General features: G+C 42.0%; 5 protein-coding genes across 8 annotated transcripts in view; 4 read left to right on the top strand and 1 right to left on the bottom strand.

The window, feature by feature from the left end:
• The first annotated feature begins 361 nt into the window (after window positions 1-361).
• Window positions 362-5092, top strand: LOC117569319 (type 1 phosphatidylinositol 4,5-bisphosphate 4-phosphatase). Of its 3 annotated transcripts, none has more exons than XM_034250443.2 (6): window positions 362-498; window positions 848-1118; window positions 3088-3260; window positions 3326-3535; window positions 3603-3767; window positions 4197-5092. In XM_034250443.2, exons 2-6 carry the CDS (start codon window positions 992-994, stop codon window positions 4311-4313), a joined length of 792 nt encoding a protein of 263 aa, XP_034106334.1. In that variant the 5' UTR covers window positions 362-498; window positions 848-991; the 3' UTR covers window positions 4314-5092. The 3 variants fall into 3 exon arrangements, with proteins under 3 accessions (XP_034106334.1, XP_034106335.1, XP_051861852.1); XM_034250444.2 differs by having other exon boundaries at window positions 487-568; XM_052005892.1 differs by lacking the exons at window positions 362-498; window positions 848-1118 and adding an exon at window positions 2901-3024.
• Window positions 5093-5986: 894 nt separating this feature from the next.
• On the top strand, window positions 5987-6708 carry LOC117569320 (LSM12 homolog A). The gene is made up of 2 exons (XM_034250448.2): window positions 5987-6326; window positions 6392-6708. Exons 1-2 carry the CDS (start codon window positions 6072-6074, stop codon window positions 6674-6676), a joined length of 540 nt encoding a protein of 179 aa, XP_034106339.1. The 5' UTR covers window positions 5987-6071; the 3' UTR covers window positions 6677-6708.
• Window positions 6709-6789: 81 nt separating this feature from the next.
• Window positions 6790-17272, top strand: part of LOC117569322 (uncharacterized) — a 191158-nt gene continuing 180675 nt past the window's right edge. Inside the window, exons 1-3 of one of the 2 annotated variants that reach the window (XM_034250449.2) lie at window positions 6790-6955; window positions 7019-7158; window positions 7225-7671. In XM_034250449.2, coding sequence (XP_034106340.1) covers window positions 6884-6955; window positions 7019-7158; window positions 7225-7369 — 357 coding nt within the window. In that variant the 5' untranslated portion in view covers window positions 6790-6883 and the 3' untranslated portion in view covers window positions 7370-7671. Of the gene's footprint in view, window positions 6956-7018; window positions 7170-7224; window positions 7672-17272 lie in introns of those variants that run through there. The other variant, XM_052005893.1, reaches the window with a different exon arrangement.
• LOC117568412 (calpain-B) lies at window positions 7389-12302 on the bottom strand. The gene is made up of 2 exons (XM_034249053.2): window positions 10604-12302; window positions 7389-10278 (listed from the first exon to the last, which is right to left on the bottom strand). The coding sequence occupies exons 1-2, from the start codon at window positions 11868-11870 to the stop codon at window positions 8717-8719; spliced, it is 2829 nt and encodes a 942-aa protein (XP_034104944.1). The 5' UTR covers window positions 11871-12302; the 3' UTR covers window positions 7389-8716.
• On the top strand, window positions 12440-17142 carry LOC117569422 (transcription initiation factor TFIID subunit 2). The gene is made up of 7 exons (XM_034250581.2): window positions 12440-12592; window positions 12657-12711; window positions 12776-12939; window positions 12996-14600; window positions 14661-15073; window positions 15139-15349; window positions 15827-17142. The coding sequence occupies exons 1-7, from the start codon at window positions 12543-12545 to the stop codon at window positions 16953-16955; spliced, it is 3627 nt and encodes a 1208-aa protein (XP_034106472.1). The 5' UTR covers window positions 12440-12542; the 3' UTR covers window positions 16956-17142.

Below are 17272 nucleotides of genomic sequence, written 5' to 3'. Positions count from 1 at the left end.
TCCACATCGTCATCGGAGCTGTTGTCAATAATTTGTGTAGCGTTCAATGTTACTTCACGCGTTGAACTTGAACTTGTTCCCATAATTAGATCGTTGTTTTCCTCGCCACCAACAATTCGAATTGGCAGCGCAGCATAAGCGAAGCTTTGTGTGAATTTTCGCAATCGTGTTTTGCGACATAGACTCAGATTTATCTGTTGTGTCTCAGCATCACTGTCGCTGGTATTTTGATTATCCGAGTTGCTTACAATGGATGTATTATTTTGAGACATTTCACTTTTGTCCCGCAAAACATGTTAAACAATAACACACACAAATCAGCTGTTGCGCTCAGCTACAACTCTGTCACAGGGCTACATAAACAGCTGCAGACTATTGCAATGCAGTTGGACCAACAGAGTGTGACCAGCAGCTGTGCAAGGCAAACACGACCATAGTGTGACCAATTGACTCAAATGTGCGTCGACGGCAGCAGCAGTGCAATTTCAACAAAATAAGGTAAAATATAGCACAAAAAAGACATACAAACATTAAACAATTAGCAAAGTTGTTTGCAAAAACTGCATCCGTGAGTAAAATGGAATTTGTGTGGTGACCCGTTAAAGGTGCTGAAGCTGCAGCGGCCATAAAATTGATTATTGCGGCGCATGCCGAAAAGGGAGGATTCAACAAGGCAGCACAATAAAAGAAAAGTGTAAAACGAATAAGAAAAAACATCATTGTAGGAAAAAACACATCAAACAAAGAAAGAAATTGCTGCTGCTGTTTAGGGGCTCTCTACTATAAATATGCACAATAAGCAAGCTAGTAATAAACGGTGTGCTTTTTGCTTTTCGTTTATTTGCAGTTGAAGCATTTGCGTTGCGGTGCAGAAAGAGAGACAACAACAACAACAAAGCTAATTGCAATTTGGCTGCATTACTAACGGGAGTTGCTTTAGTGTGCAAAGAGAAGAACAAGCAGCAGCAACAAAAACAACAACAACAACAATATGGCCGATCCCGAGAGGCAAAGCTTGATACCTGCGGATCAGCCCCGCGCACCGACCTCCTACTCATCCTATCAAGACGATGGCGCCGAAAATCCCGTAAGCAGTGCAGTGGCCAACAACGAGGATGGTATGTGTTGATCCAACTCCCCCACTCGTTAAATAATAATCGTTAAGTGCGTTCAACTCTACGCTCTGCACTCTGTCCCTGCCCCTATCCCCGCCCCAATAGTGCGTCACCCCCGCCCGGACTTTGGGATCTTATGCGGGTCCAAAACCATTCATTGTCTCCGCTGCCGCTGCCGCTTGGAAACCCAACAAGTGTGCGGCTCGCTCTAGTTTGTTGTGATTTCCAACTAGCCTAAGTAGTCTTGCATTTCATGCCTAGATTTTCACACTTCCCCCGCATTAAACTGACTCATAATACACTTCGTTCGTGCAGAGTACGGGAGGGTAGGTGGTATTTTAGGGGGAGTGGGTTGGGTTTTGGACTGTAGCGCGACATTCGCAGAAAGTTCGTAACTTGATGCCGAATCGCAATCATACTCGCCGAGCCAATCAGTTTTCATATGGCAACAACTGCAGCTATGTATGTGATAAAGTTGTTTATCTAGTTGGAACTCCAATTGGATCAACGCGTAACGATTAAATTCCGATTTGCCAATTTTATGCATATTACATTTTTGTATAACAATCGATTATTTACGTTTTTTTGCTGTGCATCTTTTTCATTATCAGCGTCCAAGTTTATTTCATTTTTTCTGTAATTTCAAACAAACTTATCTAGTATTGCGATTAGAATTCTTCGTAAATAATTGTTGCTGCTTAGAAAAGAACGCAATTTTGAGAATTGTGTAAAGTTTTTTGTAAGTTCTTTGAACTTCAACAAATCTAGTAAATTTAAAATTCATTAATAGAGTATATTTTAGATTTAAATTAACTCAAACGAATTGTTGCCGCTTTGAAATTTTACCAGTTATGTTAAATTTTTATAATATTCCTTTCAAAATTGGTAAATCTGATTGATCTGATGACGCAAAGTATTTTTTAATTTCCCAAATTTCCCATAATTTTGGTATATTATAGAATACTAAAGTAACTGTTTTTCAAGAGCATGCTCGCTTTCTACAAGTACAAATTAGCAAAGTAATTGAACAATGAAAGGTAGTAACTATATATGTTTTCTATTTTCTATCAATTTTTTTATTTTTCTATACACTTTCTACAGTCTTACGCTTAGAAATGTTTATAAACTTGTTCTGATTTGAATTTGGCAATTCCCTTTATAATATTATTATAATGCAATCAATATTTCAATTGCTTTGATTAGAAGTACTTATGATTAATTGCATTTCTCCAAATACTTCGACAACTTTTGCAATTTCCTAGAAATCTGCCAAGCAATGCGATTAGAAATATATTTTTTAAACAATCAAAGAGTATGCAAACTTCGACAGTTACGCAGAGTTTTGTGATTCCCTTATTGTTTTGTTTATGCTTCCATATCACCGCAGAGTTGCGCAGTCAACAGCAACAGCAGCGTCGTCGTCGTGTTTAATCAGCAGCAGCGATGCGATGGTTGGCAGCAGTCGAAAGGCGTCATATGAGTCATCGGAATACTTTCCATTATCGTCAGGCTGACAACAGCCGTGGCCTTCCCTTCCACACACACACACACATACACCGCTTTAGGGTCTTTGTTTTTGCTTTTGTCCAGAACCTGATCACTTCGGATTTGCAGCCATCGAGCATCCAAGTTATTTATAGTGAATTGGTCGTTTAAGTCTTGGTTCTCAGTCAATGCGCACAAAGCGTTAACTTGTTTGCAGACCACAAAGTGTGGCCGACAAATGCCGGTTTGCTGCGTTTATTTAGTTTTTGACCCACTTGCCACTTATCTGCATCGTTGTTGAATGTCGCGTTGCCTGTTACCCCGCCCACACGGTATCATCTGCAGCGATGTGCTGCAGCAACAATTGCATCTTAGTGCCACAGCAGTTGCAACTGCAGCCAGATGTATTTATTCTACACCAAAGGTTGCATCGAAACGTCAGAGAAAAGTTCCAAAATTTAAAGATATTCCTCCTTCATAATTGCAGGCAGCAATGCACAGGTGCCGTTCATTGGACCCGATGAGGTGCCACCGCCTTATCAGAGCAGCAGCACCAGCGGAGTGCCCATGGTTACCTGTCGGGTGTGTCAGAACATGATTGACATCACCAGCAAGCGTGAGCAGCATGTGGTCAAATGCACCCACTGCAACGAGGCAACTGTAAGTATTATGAATTAACGATATTCAAAAAGGAATTGTTATTTAAAATCTCTTCTTTATGGCAGCCCATTCGGAATGCGCCTCCTGGCAAGAAGTATGTGCGTTGTCCTTGCAATTGTCTCTTAATCTGCAAGAGCTCGTCGCAGCGCATCGCTTGTCCCCGACCCAATTGCAAGCGCATCATCAATCTGGCTCCCAGTCCAGTGACACCGCCAGTGCCCACCATGCCGGGCATGTGTCGCGTCACCTGTGGCCACTGTTCCGACACGTTTTTGGTATGAAACACACCTGAGAATACTTTCCAAATGTATAAGATATTAATCAGTACTTTACTTTACTTAGTTTAACACCTATCACAATGCCCTGGCTCGCTGTCCACACTGCAGGAGAGTGTCCTCGGTGGGCGCACGTTTCGCCAACAGTCGCGGCATTCTGTTTGCTATTGTCGCATTTCTCTTCCTTCTTGGCAGCATTGGCCTGACCGTTGGCACCATCTCATACGCATCGGTGAGTATTTGAATATAGCATATGGCTAATTCTCTGACAGATGTCGCGTGCGTCCATCTTTACAGTGAAAAAAAAAAAAACATAAACTGAAACAATTTTAAAAATAAGAAAAGGTTTTTCTTATAGCTCTAGATTAGTACTTTAATTAGAGCTAAGAATGTTTTGTTTTCTGTTCTGATAATTGCAAAAATTAACAAATACGTACGCAAAACCGAAAAATGAACGAATTTATACATTTTATCGTAAAACAGAACAAGTTCCTAAAATCAATCTTACCTCTAAAGATAGTGCTGAACCATAGCTTTAAGAATAATCCTCACTTATTTTTAAAAATTGTTTTAGTTTATATTTTTTTTCACTGTAGCAGTCAAAGAATTACCCATATACAACTATTACAATCAATTACTGATTCTACCTTCCTCTTTATAGGATCATGGCGGCATGTATATTCTCTATATTGCACTCTTCATCATTGCGGCTAGCATGTTGGCGCGTTCCGTTTATTATTTCCGGCTTAAAGTGAGCGCCATCGATGGGCCCATGTAAGATTCGCGGTGTGTCGATTAATATGCAAAGGCATTGTTTTATTTTTATAAATATATATATATATATGCATATATATATTATTCATATATATCATTCCTTTTGATATTAAACGAAAACCGTAAATCATAAAGCAAAAGCAAATCGAAAAAACCATGAAAAAATAGCAAAGAGAACACACAAAAAAAACGAAACATTTTTGAAAGCCATTCACCATTCTCATTCTACATCATCTGCAGAGCCCTCAGCTCCTTTTCTCAACAAATATTAATGCAAACAATTTAAAAATGTAGTTTAAAATCACAGTAAACTTTAGCTAAATCGTCCCATCCCAAAAGCAACATTTTTGAAAAGCATAATTAAGACTTTAAGCCAAGCGCATTAAAACCTAATTACAAGCAAAAAAAAAGAATTAACTCTTTAAGAAGCAAATGCAGAATAACAGAAAATTGAGTATAAAATAGCAAATGCTTACAACAAAACAAAAACAAAAAAAGGGATTACATTAAAAAGTAAAAAAAAGTGCTAAAATGGAAACTAAAAACTGTAGTCAGTGATTAGACCAATTAATTGACCGACAGACACAACAGACAGGCGGATAACATCTTCTATATAGCATATATAATATATATAAAGCAAATTTTTTATAAATAAATAAGCGCTATTTTTTCATACACTTCTCGTTTTTTATACGTTTGTGTTCTTAAATGATATGTAAAAAAAAGAAATAATCTGTTTTCTGTTTGTGCTTGTCCCTCATTGTTTTTCGGTATTTATTCTGTGAAAGAATGCGCATCGATTTGATCGTTTAAACATATATTTTTTCGCCTTTTTTAAACAATATTTGTACTAAGAATTTAATATTTTGCACGTTTCTCTCAATTAACAAGAAAACAACAAAAAACCAGATCAAAAGTGGAACAAATATTTGTTTGTTCGTTCGTTCGTAATTGGGACGCGTTAGTTATAATCGAAAAGCGAATTCTAATAGTGCTAATGAAGGTACACATACTTGCATATATATACACACATATACATAAATACGATTAACTAAATATTGAACAAAATAAACAACTAAAAGAAGTAACGCTCATGCAATTTAGACAGCAAACAACAAAAATTAACAACAACAAAACAAGCGGTCAAAAACATCGTATAAATTATATAAACAAAAAAGGAAAGGTTTACTTTTGAAATATATATATATATACAACAAACATTTATATTTAGTTATATATTTAGCATACATACACATACACTGTAAATAAAATGAAATAAAAAAAAACCAAATGCATTTTTCTTTCAATAGTTAAGATCTAACTGGATTTCTTTTTGAAAAGGAAATTAGAGGGAGATTTGACCTACAAGAATTTCCCAATTGGAAAGGGTAATTTATGTACAGCGCTTCTGCCAAAGTTTGCTTTTGAAATGCAATTCTAAGAGATTTGGTATTTGGAAATTTATAATTTGTTTACTTACAAATAATTTATTTGCAGTATTTAAAAATCTTATATTTTAAACACCACACTTCAATTTGTATTTAAACAGCAGAATGGCAAAAAAGTTCCTTCCAGCAGCAAAGGGACATTTGAAAATTTCAAAATGACCTGCCAGAAATGTAACTGTCAAAAGGGACTTTTGTTGAAATGCGAATAGCGTTAGAGCAGGATCGCAACACTAACGTAGTTTTTGAGCATGTGTCAAAAAGCTGAGTACGAAAAGAAAATTTGCTGCAGTTTAAATTGAAAAGGAATATTGAAAATGTCGTTTAATCCTTTTCCCATTGGCATGCACTTGCATGTGGTGACCTGCTTTGGAGATCACTTCACAGGTGAAGTCGTCACCTACGAGCACAGCGTGAAAATGCTGATGCTGCGCTGCCGCAGCAAAGATGACGACGACGCAGTTGCAAGCTACAATCAGTGCTTAATCAATTTGGATTTCTGCAAGGACTTGACCATCCTACAGGAGGCAAAGATAGAGGCGGAGCCACCAGCTCGACTCAATTTACAGCGAGTGGGTTATTTTTGATTATTTACTTATTTCATATTTATGAATTCTTTATTTTGTTGTCACTTCAGTTGGATCATCGCCTGGAGGAGACAATGGAGCAGCGTAAACTAATGTTGCAGACACGCAATGAATATGCCACACCACGTGGCAGGCAACTCTTCAGGCTGCTCTCACAACAATTTGGACCCAACGAGCTGGTTTGGAGGCAGAGCAAGATTGTGGTGTTGCAACAGTTGACCATCGTGCCACCATATCGTATGTGCCACATACTCGGGGCCAAGCGCAACTCGAAGCTGTTGCACTACGTGCAACGTCTCATCGAGCAGCTGGATAAGCAGGCGAACAGCAACTAGCGACTGCATAATGCTATATATACTATATAGTACTTGATTCACAGCCCACACACGTTCACAACTGTTGCCTGGCGCTTTGTTTGTCAACAAAAACATTACGATAAATACAAATACAAACACACTTTACCTTTGCTTTTTTGTTTTGATTATTTATCGCTGAATTATATATATATATACTCACCACCCACACACACATAGTTCTAGGCAATGGCTGACGATGATGATAAACCCAAGAGGCATACGCTCGATTCGCTCTTTCACGTTTATTGCAATCACAAGGTGAGCGCATATCCAAATAAATAAAACTATATATATATATAGAAGAGTATTATGTTCTCCTAGGTACTCAATGCCGCTGAACTGGAGAACGAGGAGTTCAACAGCATACTGCTCTCACAGCTGGACAGCTGGTTGCAGCAAGCCAAGTTAATGCCACATCCGATCACGCGAACCCAAACTGGACTTATCTACATGCGTTACAAGTAAGTCATCAGCAACCACATCATTTAGATTTTATTAGAACTTGTGAGTCAACATTTCTCTCTCAGAAAGTGGCGACTGGAATATGAAGATTTTCTCGAGGTGCTGCAGCAGCTGTGCAGCGATACCGATCTCAACTATGACGAGTTCAAAGAGACCATGGTTGCAGCTGGTCCCCCAACCGGAGGCACCGATATCGTCGTTGTCAAGTAATCTTTATACGTTGTTAATGTGTTGTGTTGTACTCTTGCCATTTAATTAACAAATACATAATACAAATTACAAAAAAGTTTAGTTTACAAAGTTTATAACAATTATAACAAAGACGTAAAGAAAAAAGATTCGAGTTAAGAGCGGGGAAATATCACACAACATAGTTTCACTTCTAGAGCAGGTTTCGCAGTGACTAATGAGTATTAGCATAAAGTAAAACTATAAACTAAACAAAACCCGCTTGTGATGTGATTTTTCCCCATATTAAATCAGTTGCTATAAAGGTGCATTTCTTATTTATACGACACTGGGGGAAAAAACAAGAAGTTATTAAGGAAAGCAATAATAATTCTTATAAATATAGTAAGCAGGAATTTCTTTAGAAATATTTTTGATTTATCATTCTTATTATATGAAAATAGGAGGTATATAAATATTTCTTGAGATTCTTGAATTTCTTTAGAATTTTGTTTAATATATCTTTTTTAAGTATTTGTTGATTCATATTAAATATGAAATGTTCGTTGATTTTAGTCACTTATTTCTTAAGATTGTTACTTCTTTAAAAAGCTCTGATATTTGTTAACAGATCAATAAACTTTGTGTCATATAAATACGAAACGCACCTTACTTCGATAGAGTTTAACGATAAATATTATTTATAGATATACTAGTTATTACGGTGTAGAGAACTTGCTTATGACGTGCTTTGTTTCCCCAACTGATTTAGTTGTAAAATATTTCATAATAGCCGCAAATTGTTCGATATATGAATAGAGAGATTGCCAATAAATATATATGTAAATGTGTATATGACTATATTATGATCTCCATATGGTTGCTGTATATATATAGCACTGAGTTTCGTATAGTTTATTTCTTTATTTTATAATGCACATTTCAGTTTCATTTCGTTTTGTACTTGCGGGCTTTTTGGCTATTGTCAAAAGCATAGAATGTTAGAATGTGTGTGTCTGTGTGTTTATAATGGGCTCAAAGCAATTTAGCCATTAGTCATTTTGACAGTCAGTATATATAGTAATAGTATATAAGATATATACAACTGTCTGGCGCTTGCCGGCAAATTCTGTTGTTGATTTTCTGGTTTTTATTCACGCTCGCTCTTCTCTCTTTGCCATTCGCTCATCGCTTTTATCGTTTATCGTAGAGCGTGCTCCAAGGTTGATTCAATTATTGTGCACATGAATTTGTATTTCCGTTCCGTATCGTGGTATATAGTTGATAACGCCGTGTTGACTCTGCTGACTGCATCGTAAGTAAATGTGGCACTTAGTATAAGATTAGTTTAAAATGTTCGATTAAAGATGAAACAGTTGCTCATCCAATTTAGGAGTAAATGGTTCGCTCCAGCCAATCGTCCAGATTGAAGAATGCCGTATCGGAATTATCAGTGTCCCGCTCGCGGAACATCTCAATGAATGTCTTCACCTTGATGGCGCACATCAGGAAATCATCGAAGGGCACCTTGCCCTCCCTCGAACCATAGCGATGTGCCAACGCATTGAGCAGGCGATTGTTCAGATGATAACCAGCCGAGTTGAGGGCGCCACGCAAATGGAAGCCATCAATGCTGCCCGAGCGACGAGTGTCATACAATTTGAACACCGCACGCCACTTGGCGATGTCCGTCAACAGCGCCTCGAACTCCTCGAAGCCCAAGCGTCCCGAGCGATCCTTGTCCAGCATGGCGACCATCGAACGCACTGCATCCTTGGAGAAGCCATCGGTACCAATCATAACATCGCGCATCGAGTGATCCAAAATGCGCTTCAGCTCCTGCCAATCCACCTCCTGATCGTCACCAGCAACGCTGTCGAACAGACGCTGGAGGGCAATGCGCTGTGGATCGTCCTCCTCCTTGGGTGTGGGCGGTGGCAAGGCGGGTGCAATGCGATCGTCTGTGTCACCGAAGCCCACCTCATCGTCGTTCTCCTCCATGTTGTTCATTGTCTCGGAGAAGACGCGTATGATGAACTCGCCCTCCTCATTGGGATCAAAGGTCGATGGCACAATCAAATAATTGCCGGGCGGCAACTTGAAGCGAGCACAAACCTCACGCGTGTTGATAAAGTGCGGTGAACGTGCCACCGATGCACGGTACTTAAAGAAGTTCAATCCTTGCGGCTTCACCTGCATATCGCGATCCGTGAGATGGTAAATGGCAAAGCCAATGGTCAAGCAATCGATGCCCACGTTGCGTTTGCTACGACGATTCTTTTGCATCAGCGCCACAATCACGGTGCACTTGCCATCGTCATCCTCCTCGTCGGGATCCTCCAGCGAGATGATGTACTGTGGATTGTGCCAGAAGGTCTCCAAGAAGTTACGGCAACCGCCGGCAGTGACGCCCGATGTCCATTCACCCTCAAACATGGACATTTCCCACTTGCGACGTGAATTGTGCTCTTGTTCCTCGGTCAGGGAATCGGGCGAAAGATTGCAAATCTCCACGCGATCGAAATGATTAAGGAAGTCCTGGAAGGACATCCAGAACTCGCCATCGCGATCAAAGTTCAAGCCAATCTCCTCCTTCTGATGCTCAGGTATAAAACGCCATTCAGGCGAACTGTCGCTCCAGGGTCCGCTCCATTCGGCATCGTTACCCCAGGGATTCCGCATGCGTATCATGGGCAACTTGCCCTGACGATTAGGTGTGGAAATATCCAGCAGACACACCTTGGTTATGGAGTAAGCATGTCCACGAATCAAACCCTCGCGTGTTTCAGCCTCAAGCACATGTGGATCGGGTTCCAGGGAGCAGCCCATCATGGAGCCGCGTTCTGCTGCCTTGGTCATGATGCTGAAGAGATTCGGAGGTGCATCCTTGATGTCGTACCACTCGGTAACGCCGCCAGTGAAGTCCTCCATGGCCTCGCAGGTGGTGCCACCTAAAAAAGTAGCAAGCAATAAAGATTAGCCATAGGTTATGAAAATGCACATTTCATTTTGGATGAATGCCAAAGAACATATTGTGACCAAAGGAAGTAAAATGATGCAGCTGAGTAATAAATAAATTTCTCAGAAATCATTAAGAATTTTAATATAAAGAAAGAGCACTTTTGTACGTAGCTCTTACAAGATTATTGTCCCCAAATTTCATAGCTCTAACTTTTATAGTCTTCGAGTTATAGCTCTGTAAACAAGCGGACAGACAGAAATCCGGTCACACAAAGAGCTTGAACACTCTTAAATTTACAGCCTTTCTATTCTTACCTTTGAGAGCTTCATAGGAGCCATGTAGCTTAGCGTACGCCTTCTCCAGCAGCGCGCTCCAGAACTCGTTCTTCTCCGTCGAGTGCATGTAGATGAGTTCACCATTGTAGGTGGGCAGACGATCATCGATGACGACCTCCACCCACTTGCCGTACTGCCAGAAGCGGAAATGAAAGATGCCCGCATAGTTCTCCTGGAAGTCCTGATCCGGCGGTATCACGCGGAAGAACAGCTTCGAGTCCTGCGTCAGATTCGCAGCTGCAGCCAGCAACCAACAATCACCCAGCTCGCCTTGTTGCACATCGAAACGGGAATAACCCTCGACAAAGAACTGCGGATCATCGACAATGTCGCTGGGACGCAGCCACTCGATGTAACGATCCGGACGACGCGAATACATCAACGACGAATTGTCGGCCGGGAAGTCGGGATCCTCAAACAATGTTCCGTTGCCCACGCATGAATCACGCAACGATGCAAAGTCATCGCCTTGAACGCTCTTCTGGCGAGCGCTTGTCGCTTTACGTCCCATCCAGAACATGTTCTGATTCTCTGGCACCTTGACACTGGTGAACTGCAGCTCGGTGATGCCCACCGATGGCTCCTCCTCCTGTGTGGGCGGTGCCGAAGGTGACGGAATAGATGGATAAATGGATGGCGTTGTTGGCGTGTTGGGCAAGGGTGCATATGGCATGGGCATGCTGGGCATTCCCATGGCACCACCGGGATATGGCAACGATGGATAACCAGCACTAGGGTAAGGTGTTGCACTCGGATAGGGTGTTGCACTTGGATAAGGTGTCGCACTTGGATATGGTGTAGAACTCGGATAAGGTGTTGCACTTGGATACGGTGTAGAGCTTGGATATGGCGTAGCACTCGGATAAGCACTTGGCATGGGCGCCAACGGTGTCGACGGATACGGCAAAGGCATGCCGCCACCTGACGGCAAATGCGGATAGAGTCCGCCACCTGCACCTGGATAGGGCGCTCCCCCGGACGAAGGCGGTGGAGGCATGCCGAAACTTGCACCCGGATACGAGGCGTTTTGTGCCTGTGCTGTTTGCTTCACCACATACGGCATTCCGCCCGCAGACTCTGATGAAGGATATGGCAACGAGGGATACAGACCCGATTGCGGCGGCGCTTTGTTGTTATGCGCAGAGTTATCGCTGACTTCATTTTTGCTGTAGCCCAGGGCTGCCAAATTGACAAGGCCAATGCCGCTGGCATGATAATTTTTTGGATAATTATCAATGCCGTACATCGCTTTCACTGCTATTGCTACGTATTTCTTAGATTAAATTAAAACTTTTCTTATTTTCTTGTTGTTTTCTATTTTATTTCCGCTTTATCGATTTGTATAGCACTTGAAAGTATAAACAAATATTTTACGAAACGCAACCAGACGCAGTTGTGTGAAAACTGCTGACTCGGCTGAGAGAATTTACGTTTTAAATGGGAGAAATATCCAAATTTAACTTTTCTTGGCACCAGATGAATCACTACTTTAACCCTTGAGTGTGTCTGTACATAGATCTATCTATGTAAATTAATTACACATTTTCCATGACAGCCTCTCATAAATTTTGCATATAAACTGTAATGTGATTGATTTTGTTGTATTATTGAATAATTTTATCATTTTAAATATTTTTCAAGACGTAGCCTATTTTATTTATTTTGTTTTTCCGTGTTAAATTATGCTACAGGTGGCATGCTTAAGGTTAAATGTCGTTTTCAGGGATGGGCTGCTAGTGAAAGCGTTGCCACATCGTCAATGTTTAAGTATTTTGTGTTGCTGGCATTTTTAAGATAATTTTGCATCGATAGTGTCACATCTAAAAAGAAGAAGCAGAGTAGATGAGAAAAAATAAACAATGCGGTGAAATTTTTGATAACAGCATTGAAATTAATTGAAAACTGTGCAAATAAAACGATGGAAACACTACCCGAGGTGCCCGAGGCACCGTTGCGTCCATTTAAATTATAAGTATTTAACAATGTGTGTGCTAAGGTCTTAAGTTAATGTTCTCTATTTATTTGACAGCACGGCGCATCAGGTTGTGAGTTTGACCGGCATAAGTTTTGATCGTCGTACCGTAATTGTAAGCAAATCGCTTTATTTATGTTGAGCAGTGCGATATTTAATCTGTATTTAATGTTTGACAGGGCATGGTGGAGCTGACGATAGTGCCAAACAATGAGAATTTACGTTTGATTCGCCTCAATGCGAAACAACTTCGCATTTACAGCGTCGTACTCAACGATGTTTGCCAGGCGGAATTTCATTACTTCGATCCCTTCCAGAACATTTGCAACAGTGAGCCACACAGGTGAGTGCCATATGAGCTGTCTCCTTTTCATCACATTTAAAGCAAACTCTTTATAGTCGATCCATGGATGTTTTTTCAAAATGTCATTTGAATGCGGCAACTATTACCGATCCGGATGAGAACAACGGTGAATTGGTCATCGAGGTGCCGCCCGATGGTTACTCCTTGATACAAGAGGGACGCGGCCTACGCATACGCATTGAATTCTCTGCAGAAAACCCGAAGAGTGGCATGCACTTTGTCATCCCGGCCACGTCACCGGATGATGAGAATGGTCAAGTTAGTTCTGCTCATATGTACACCAATTGCTATGAGAATTCGTCGCGATTGTGGTTTCCCTGTGTCGACAGCTTTGCGGATCCTTGCACCTGGCGTCTGGAATTCACCGTGGACAAAAATCTCACCGCAGTTTCGTGCGGAGAGTTGGTTGAAGTTATAATGACACCCGATCTGCGAAGGAAAACTTTTCATTACACGGTCTCGACGCCGGTTTGTGCACCCAACATTGCGCTCGCCGTGGGACCCTTTGAGATCTACGTGGATCCGCATATGCACGAGGTGACGCACTTCTGTCTGCCCGGAATGCTGCCGCTCTTGAAGAATACAGTGCGATATTTGCACGAGGCTTTCGAGTTCTTCGAGGAGACGCTGTCCACACGCTATCCGTTCTCGTGCTACAAACAGGTGTTTGTAGACGAACTGGACACGGACATCAGCGCCTATGCCACAATGACAATAGCCTCTGTGAACCTGTTGCACTCCATCGCGATCATCGATCAGACTTATGTCTCTCGCACTTTTATGTCACGCGCTGTAGCCGAACAGTTCTTTGGCTGCTTCATCACATCGCATCACTGGTCGGACACCTGGCTGGCCAAGGGCATAGCTGAGTACCTGTGTGGTCTTTATTCGCGCAAATGCTTTGGCAACAACGAGTATCGCGAATGGGTGCAATCCGAGTTAGCGCGCGTGGTGAAATACGAGGAGCAGTATGGTGGCATCATATTGGATTGCAGTCAGCCGCCAGCTCCGCTGCCCGTGTCCAGCACCAATCCAGCTGCTGCGGCCAGCAAGCAGGAGGAGATTGTGCACTATTTTCCCATCAAAAGTTTGCACACACTGTCGCCCAAGTATGTGGAGGCGATGCGTCGCAAGGCGCATCTGGTGATACGCATGCTGGAGCATCGAATTGGCCAGGAGCTGCTCATACAAGTGTTTAACAAGCAGCTGGCGCTGGCTACGAATGCAGCGGGCACTAAGATTGGCGCTGGCCTGTGGTCACAGCTACTCATCTCGACGAATATATTTATCAAGGCCATCTTTACGGTGACGGGCAAGAATATGTCTGTGTTCATGGATCAATGGGTGCGCACCGGAGGCCATGCCAAGTTCTCGCTTACCTCGGTGTTCAATCGCAAGCGCAACACCATCGAGTTGGAGATACGCCAGGACTTTGTCAATCAGCTCGGTGTGCGCAAATATAATGGACCGTTGTTGGTGCAGTTGCAGGAGTTGGATGGCACGTTTAAGCATACGCTGCAGATCGAGAACACGTTGGTCAAGTCGGACATCACTTGCCACTCGAAGAGCAGACGCAACAAGAAGAAAAAGATTCCACTCTGCACGGGCGAAGAAGTCGACATGGATTTGTCTGCTATGGAGTAAGTTTTCTGGAATTTTTAAAAGTTTCTTTTACTCATGCTTGCCTTACTTATTTCTAGTGACTCGCCTGTGTTGTGGATTCGTCTCGATCCCGAGATGATATTACTGCGCGATCTGATCATTGAGCAACCCGATTTTCAGTGGCAATATCAGCTGCGCCATGAGCGCGATGTCACCGCCCAGTTTCAGGCAATTCAAGCGCTACAAAAGTATCCAACGAACGCCACACGCTTGGCGCTAACCGACACCATCGAAAGCGAATCGTGCTTCTACAAGGTGCGCTGCCAGGCGGCGCACAGTCTCACCAAGGTGGCCAATCAAATGGTCGCCTCTTGGAGTGGTCCGCCAGCCATGCTCAACATCTTTCGCAAGTTCTTTGGCTCGTTCAGTGCGCCGCACATCATCAAGCTAAACAACTTTTCCAACTTTCAATTGTACTTTCTGCAGAAAGCCATTCCAGTGGCCATGGCCGGTGAGTTGTTAATGATTGTGTAAAGTTTTGTTTGTTGTTAAACTTAATATTAATTTGTTTGTTAGGTTTGCGCACTTCGCATGGCATTTGTCCGCCGGAGGTGATGCGTTTCCTTTTCGATCTCTTCAAGTACAACGAGAACTCGCGCAATCATTACACGGATGCTTATTATAGAGCTGCATTGGTGGAAGCGCTAGGAGAAACACTCACGCCTGTGGTCTCGGTAGCTATGCACGGTACTCAGATCACTACGGACAGCCTTTCCACGGATGCCAAGTGAGTTTAGGGACCAACAAATGTGGTGATTATGTGCAAAGAGTGACAGAACTGAAATACTTTTATGTATAGAAAATATAGAAAAATATGCAATGAGTGATAGAACTTAAATACTTTTATGTACAGCAAATATTTTCGAATAGGCAATACGAATGATGAACAAATTGTGTGCAATTTATTGCATATCATTGCAGTCAACCAATTAATCAAAAAGACGTTGTTTTAAATAATTTTGAATTAATCAAGCTACTTAATACTGCTGTTAAGTTTGCTATATGTCTTTCAATTGTTCAATAACATATGCATATATTTTTTAATTACGAATGCAATTCTATTGTATTCATTATAATATCTTATTAATCAGTGTGTATGTAACTTCTTATAAGCTTTCCTATTCAACGCAATTAGCACATAGTCGACACTCTAATGTACTTTACTTCATTATGCGCTTAACTAACTATCAATCTTGCTTTACAGACTCGTGCTGGATGAAGTGACGCGACTGCTGAACATGGAGAAGCATTTGCCCTCCTACAGATGCATGGTCTCTGTCTCCTGCCTGAAAGTTATACGCAAACTGCAGAAGTTCGGTCATCTGCCCTCGTTGCCACACATTTATCGCAGCTATGCGGAGTATGGCATATTTCTCGATTTGCGCTTAGCTGCCATGGAGTGTCTGGTGGATTTCGTCAAGGTTGATGGCCGCAGCGAGGACTTGGAACATCTGATAACATTGCTGGAAACCGATCCGGATCCAGCGGCCAGACACGGACTGGCTCAGCTGCTCATTGATAATCCGCCATTTACGCGTGAGTCGCGACGCTTTGTGTTGGACAAACCGAATCTGGTGGAACGCCTGTGGAAGACCATCAACACGTTGTCCGGCGACACAAAGTTGCGTTGCGACATTGTCGATTTGTACTACGCATTGTATGGCAAGAAGCGACCAAGTTGCATGCAGGCGCATGAGAATCAACACTTCTACCAGGATCTCATGAAGGAGAACAGCAATTCGAGCAACAGTTTCAAGAAGATCGACAAGCTGGACAGAGCGGGCAGCGAGTCAAAGGAGCGGCATAAGCCTGCCATGGTTACCATTAAACGCACAGCCACAGAAGCCTTTGAGGTGGGCGATGAAATCATTCAGCTAGAGCGCAGCGAGGAGATCCAAGTGATGGATGAACCCATCAATGTGCAGTCCTACGACAGTGAAACGAGAATCAACACGATGGATGACATTCCCGGCGAATCGCAACACATGTCGAAGCGTGTGAAAACCGAGCTTTATGCCGAAGATGATAACACAACGATGGCGTTGGATGTGGGCGAATCGACGCGCTATGAGAGTAGCTACGATGAGGCCAAGTTTAAGGCGGATGGCAGTGTGAAGAAGAAGAAAAAGAAGGACAAAAAGAAGCATAAACACAAGCACAAGCATAAACACAACAAGGACAAAGACAAGGAGAAGGATCGCGAGCGCAAGGATAAAGACCGCAAGGATCCGCAGATATCGCGATTGCAGGCAAGAGAGGCGGCCACGCCCGAAACGCTCAGTTCAGCTGACAGCAGCAATAGCAACAGCAATCCGCCACTTGGCTTAAACTAAGCGAATGTCAGTTAATAATTGTAAAATCTTGCAAAACTAGATTTAAGCAAAGTGAACGAAAGTCGCAGTGGAAATGAGTTCCATGAAAAGTTCGTTCTACATAGAAGCCTTAAGTGTCTCGTGTCAATGAAAAAGATTTCAAAGAAAACCTTAAAATATATACACACGTATAAAATCTGTACTAAAAGGAGTTTTATGATGGCAGAAGTCTCTTCAATATTTAGATTGATTTAAGAAACTTGGTATCGAAAAAAGTTGGCAGAAAAATGAGATTTTCTAAGTATTCATATTAATTTATTTTACAACAAATAACATAA

The sequence above is a fragment of the Drosophila albomicans genome, chromosome 3 (assembly GCF_009650485.2).
Source record: "Drosophila albomicans strain 15112-1751.03 chromosome 3, ASM965048v2, whole genome shotgun sequence".
Lineage (NCBI taxonomy): Eukaryota > Metazoa > Arthropoda > Insecta > Diptera > Drosophilidae > Drosophila > Drosophila albomicans.
This window is presented reverse-complemented; position numbering and strand designations above follow the sequence as displayed.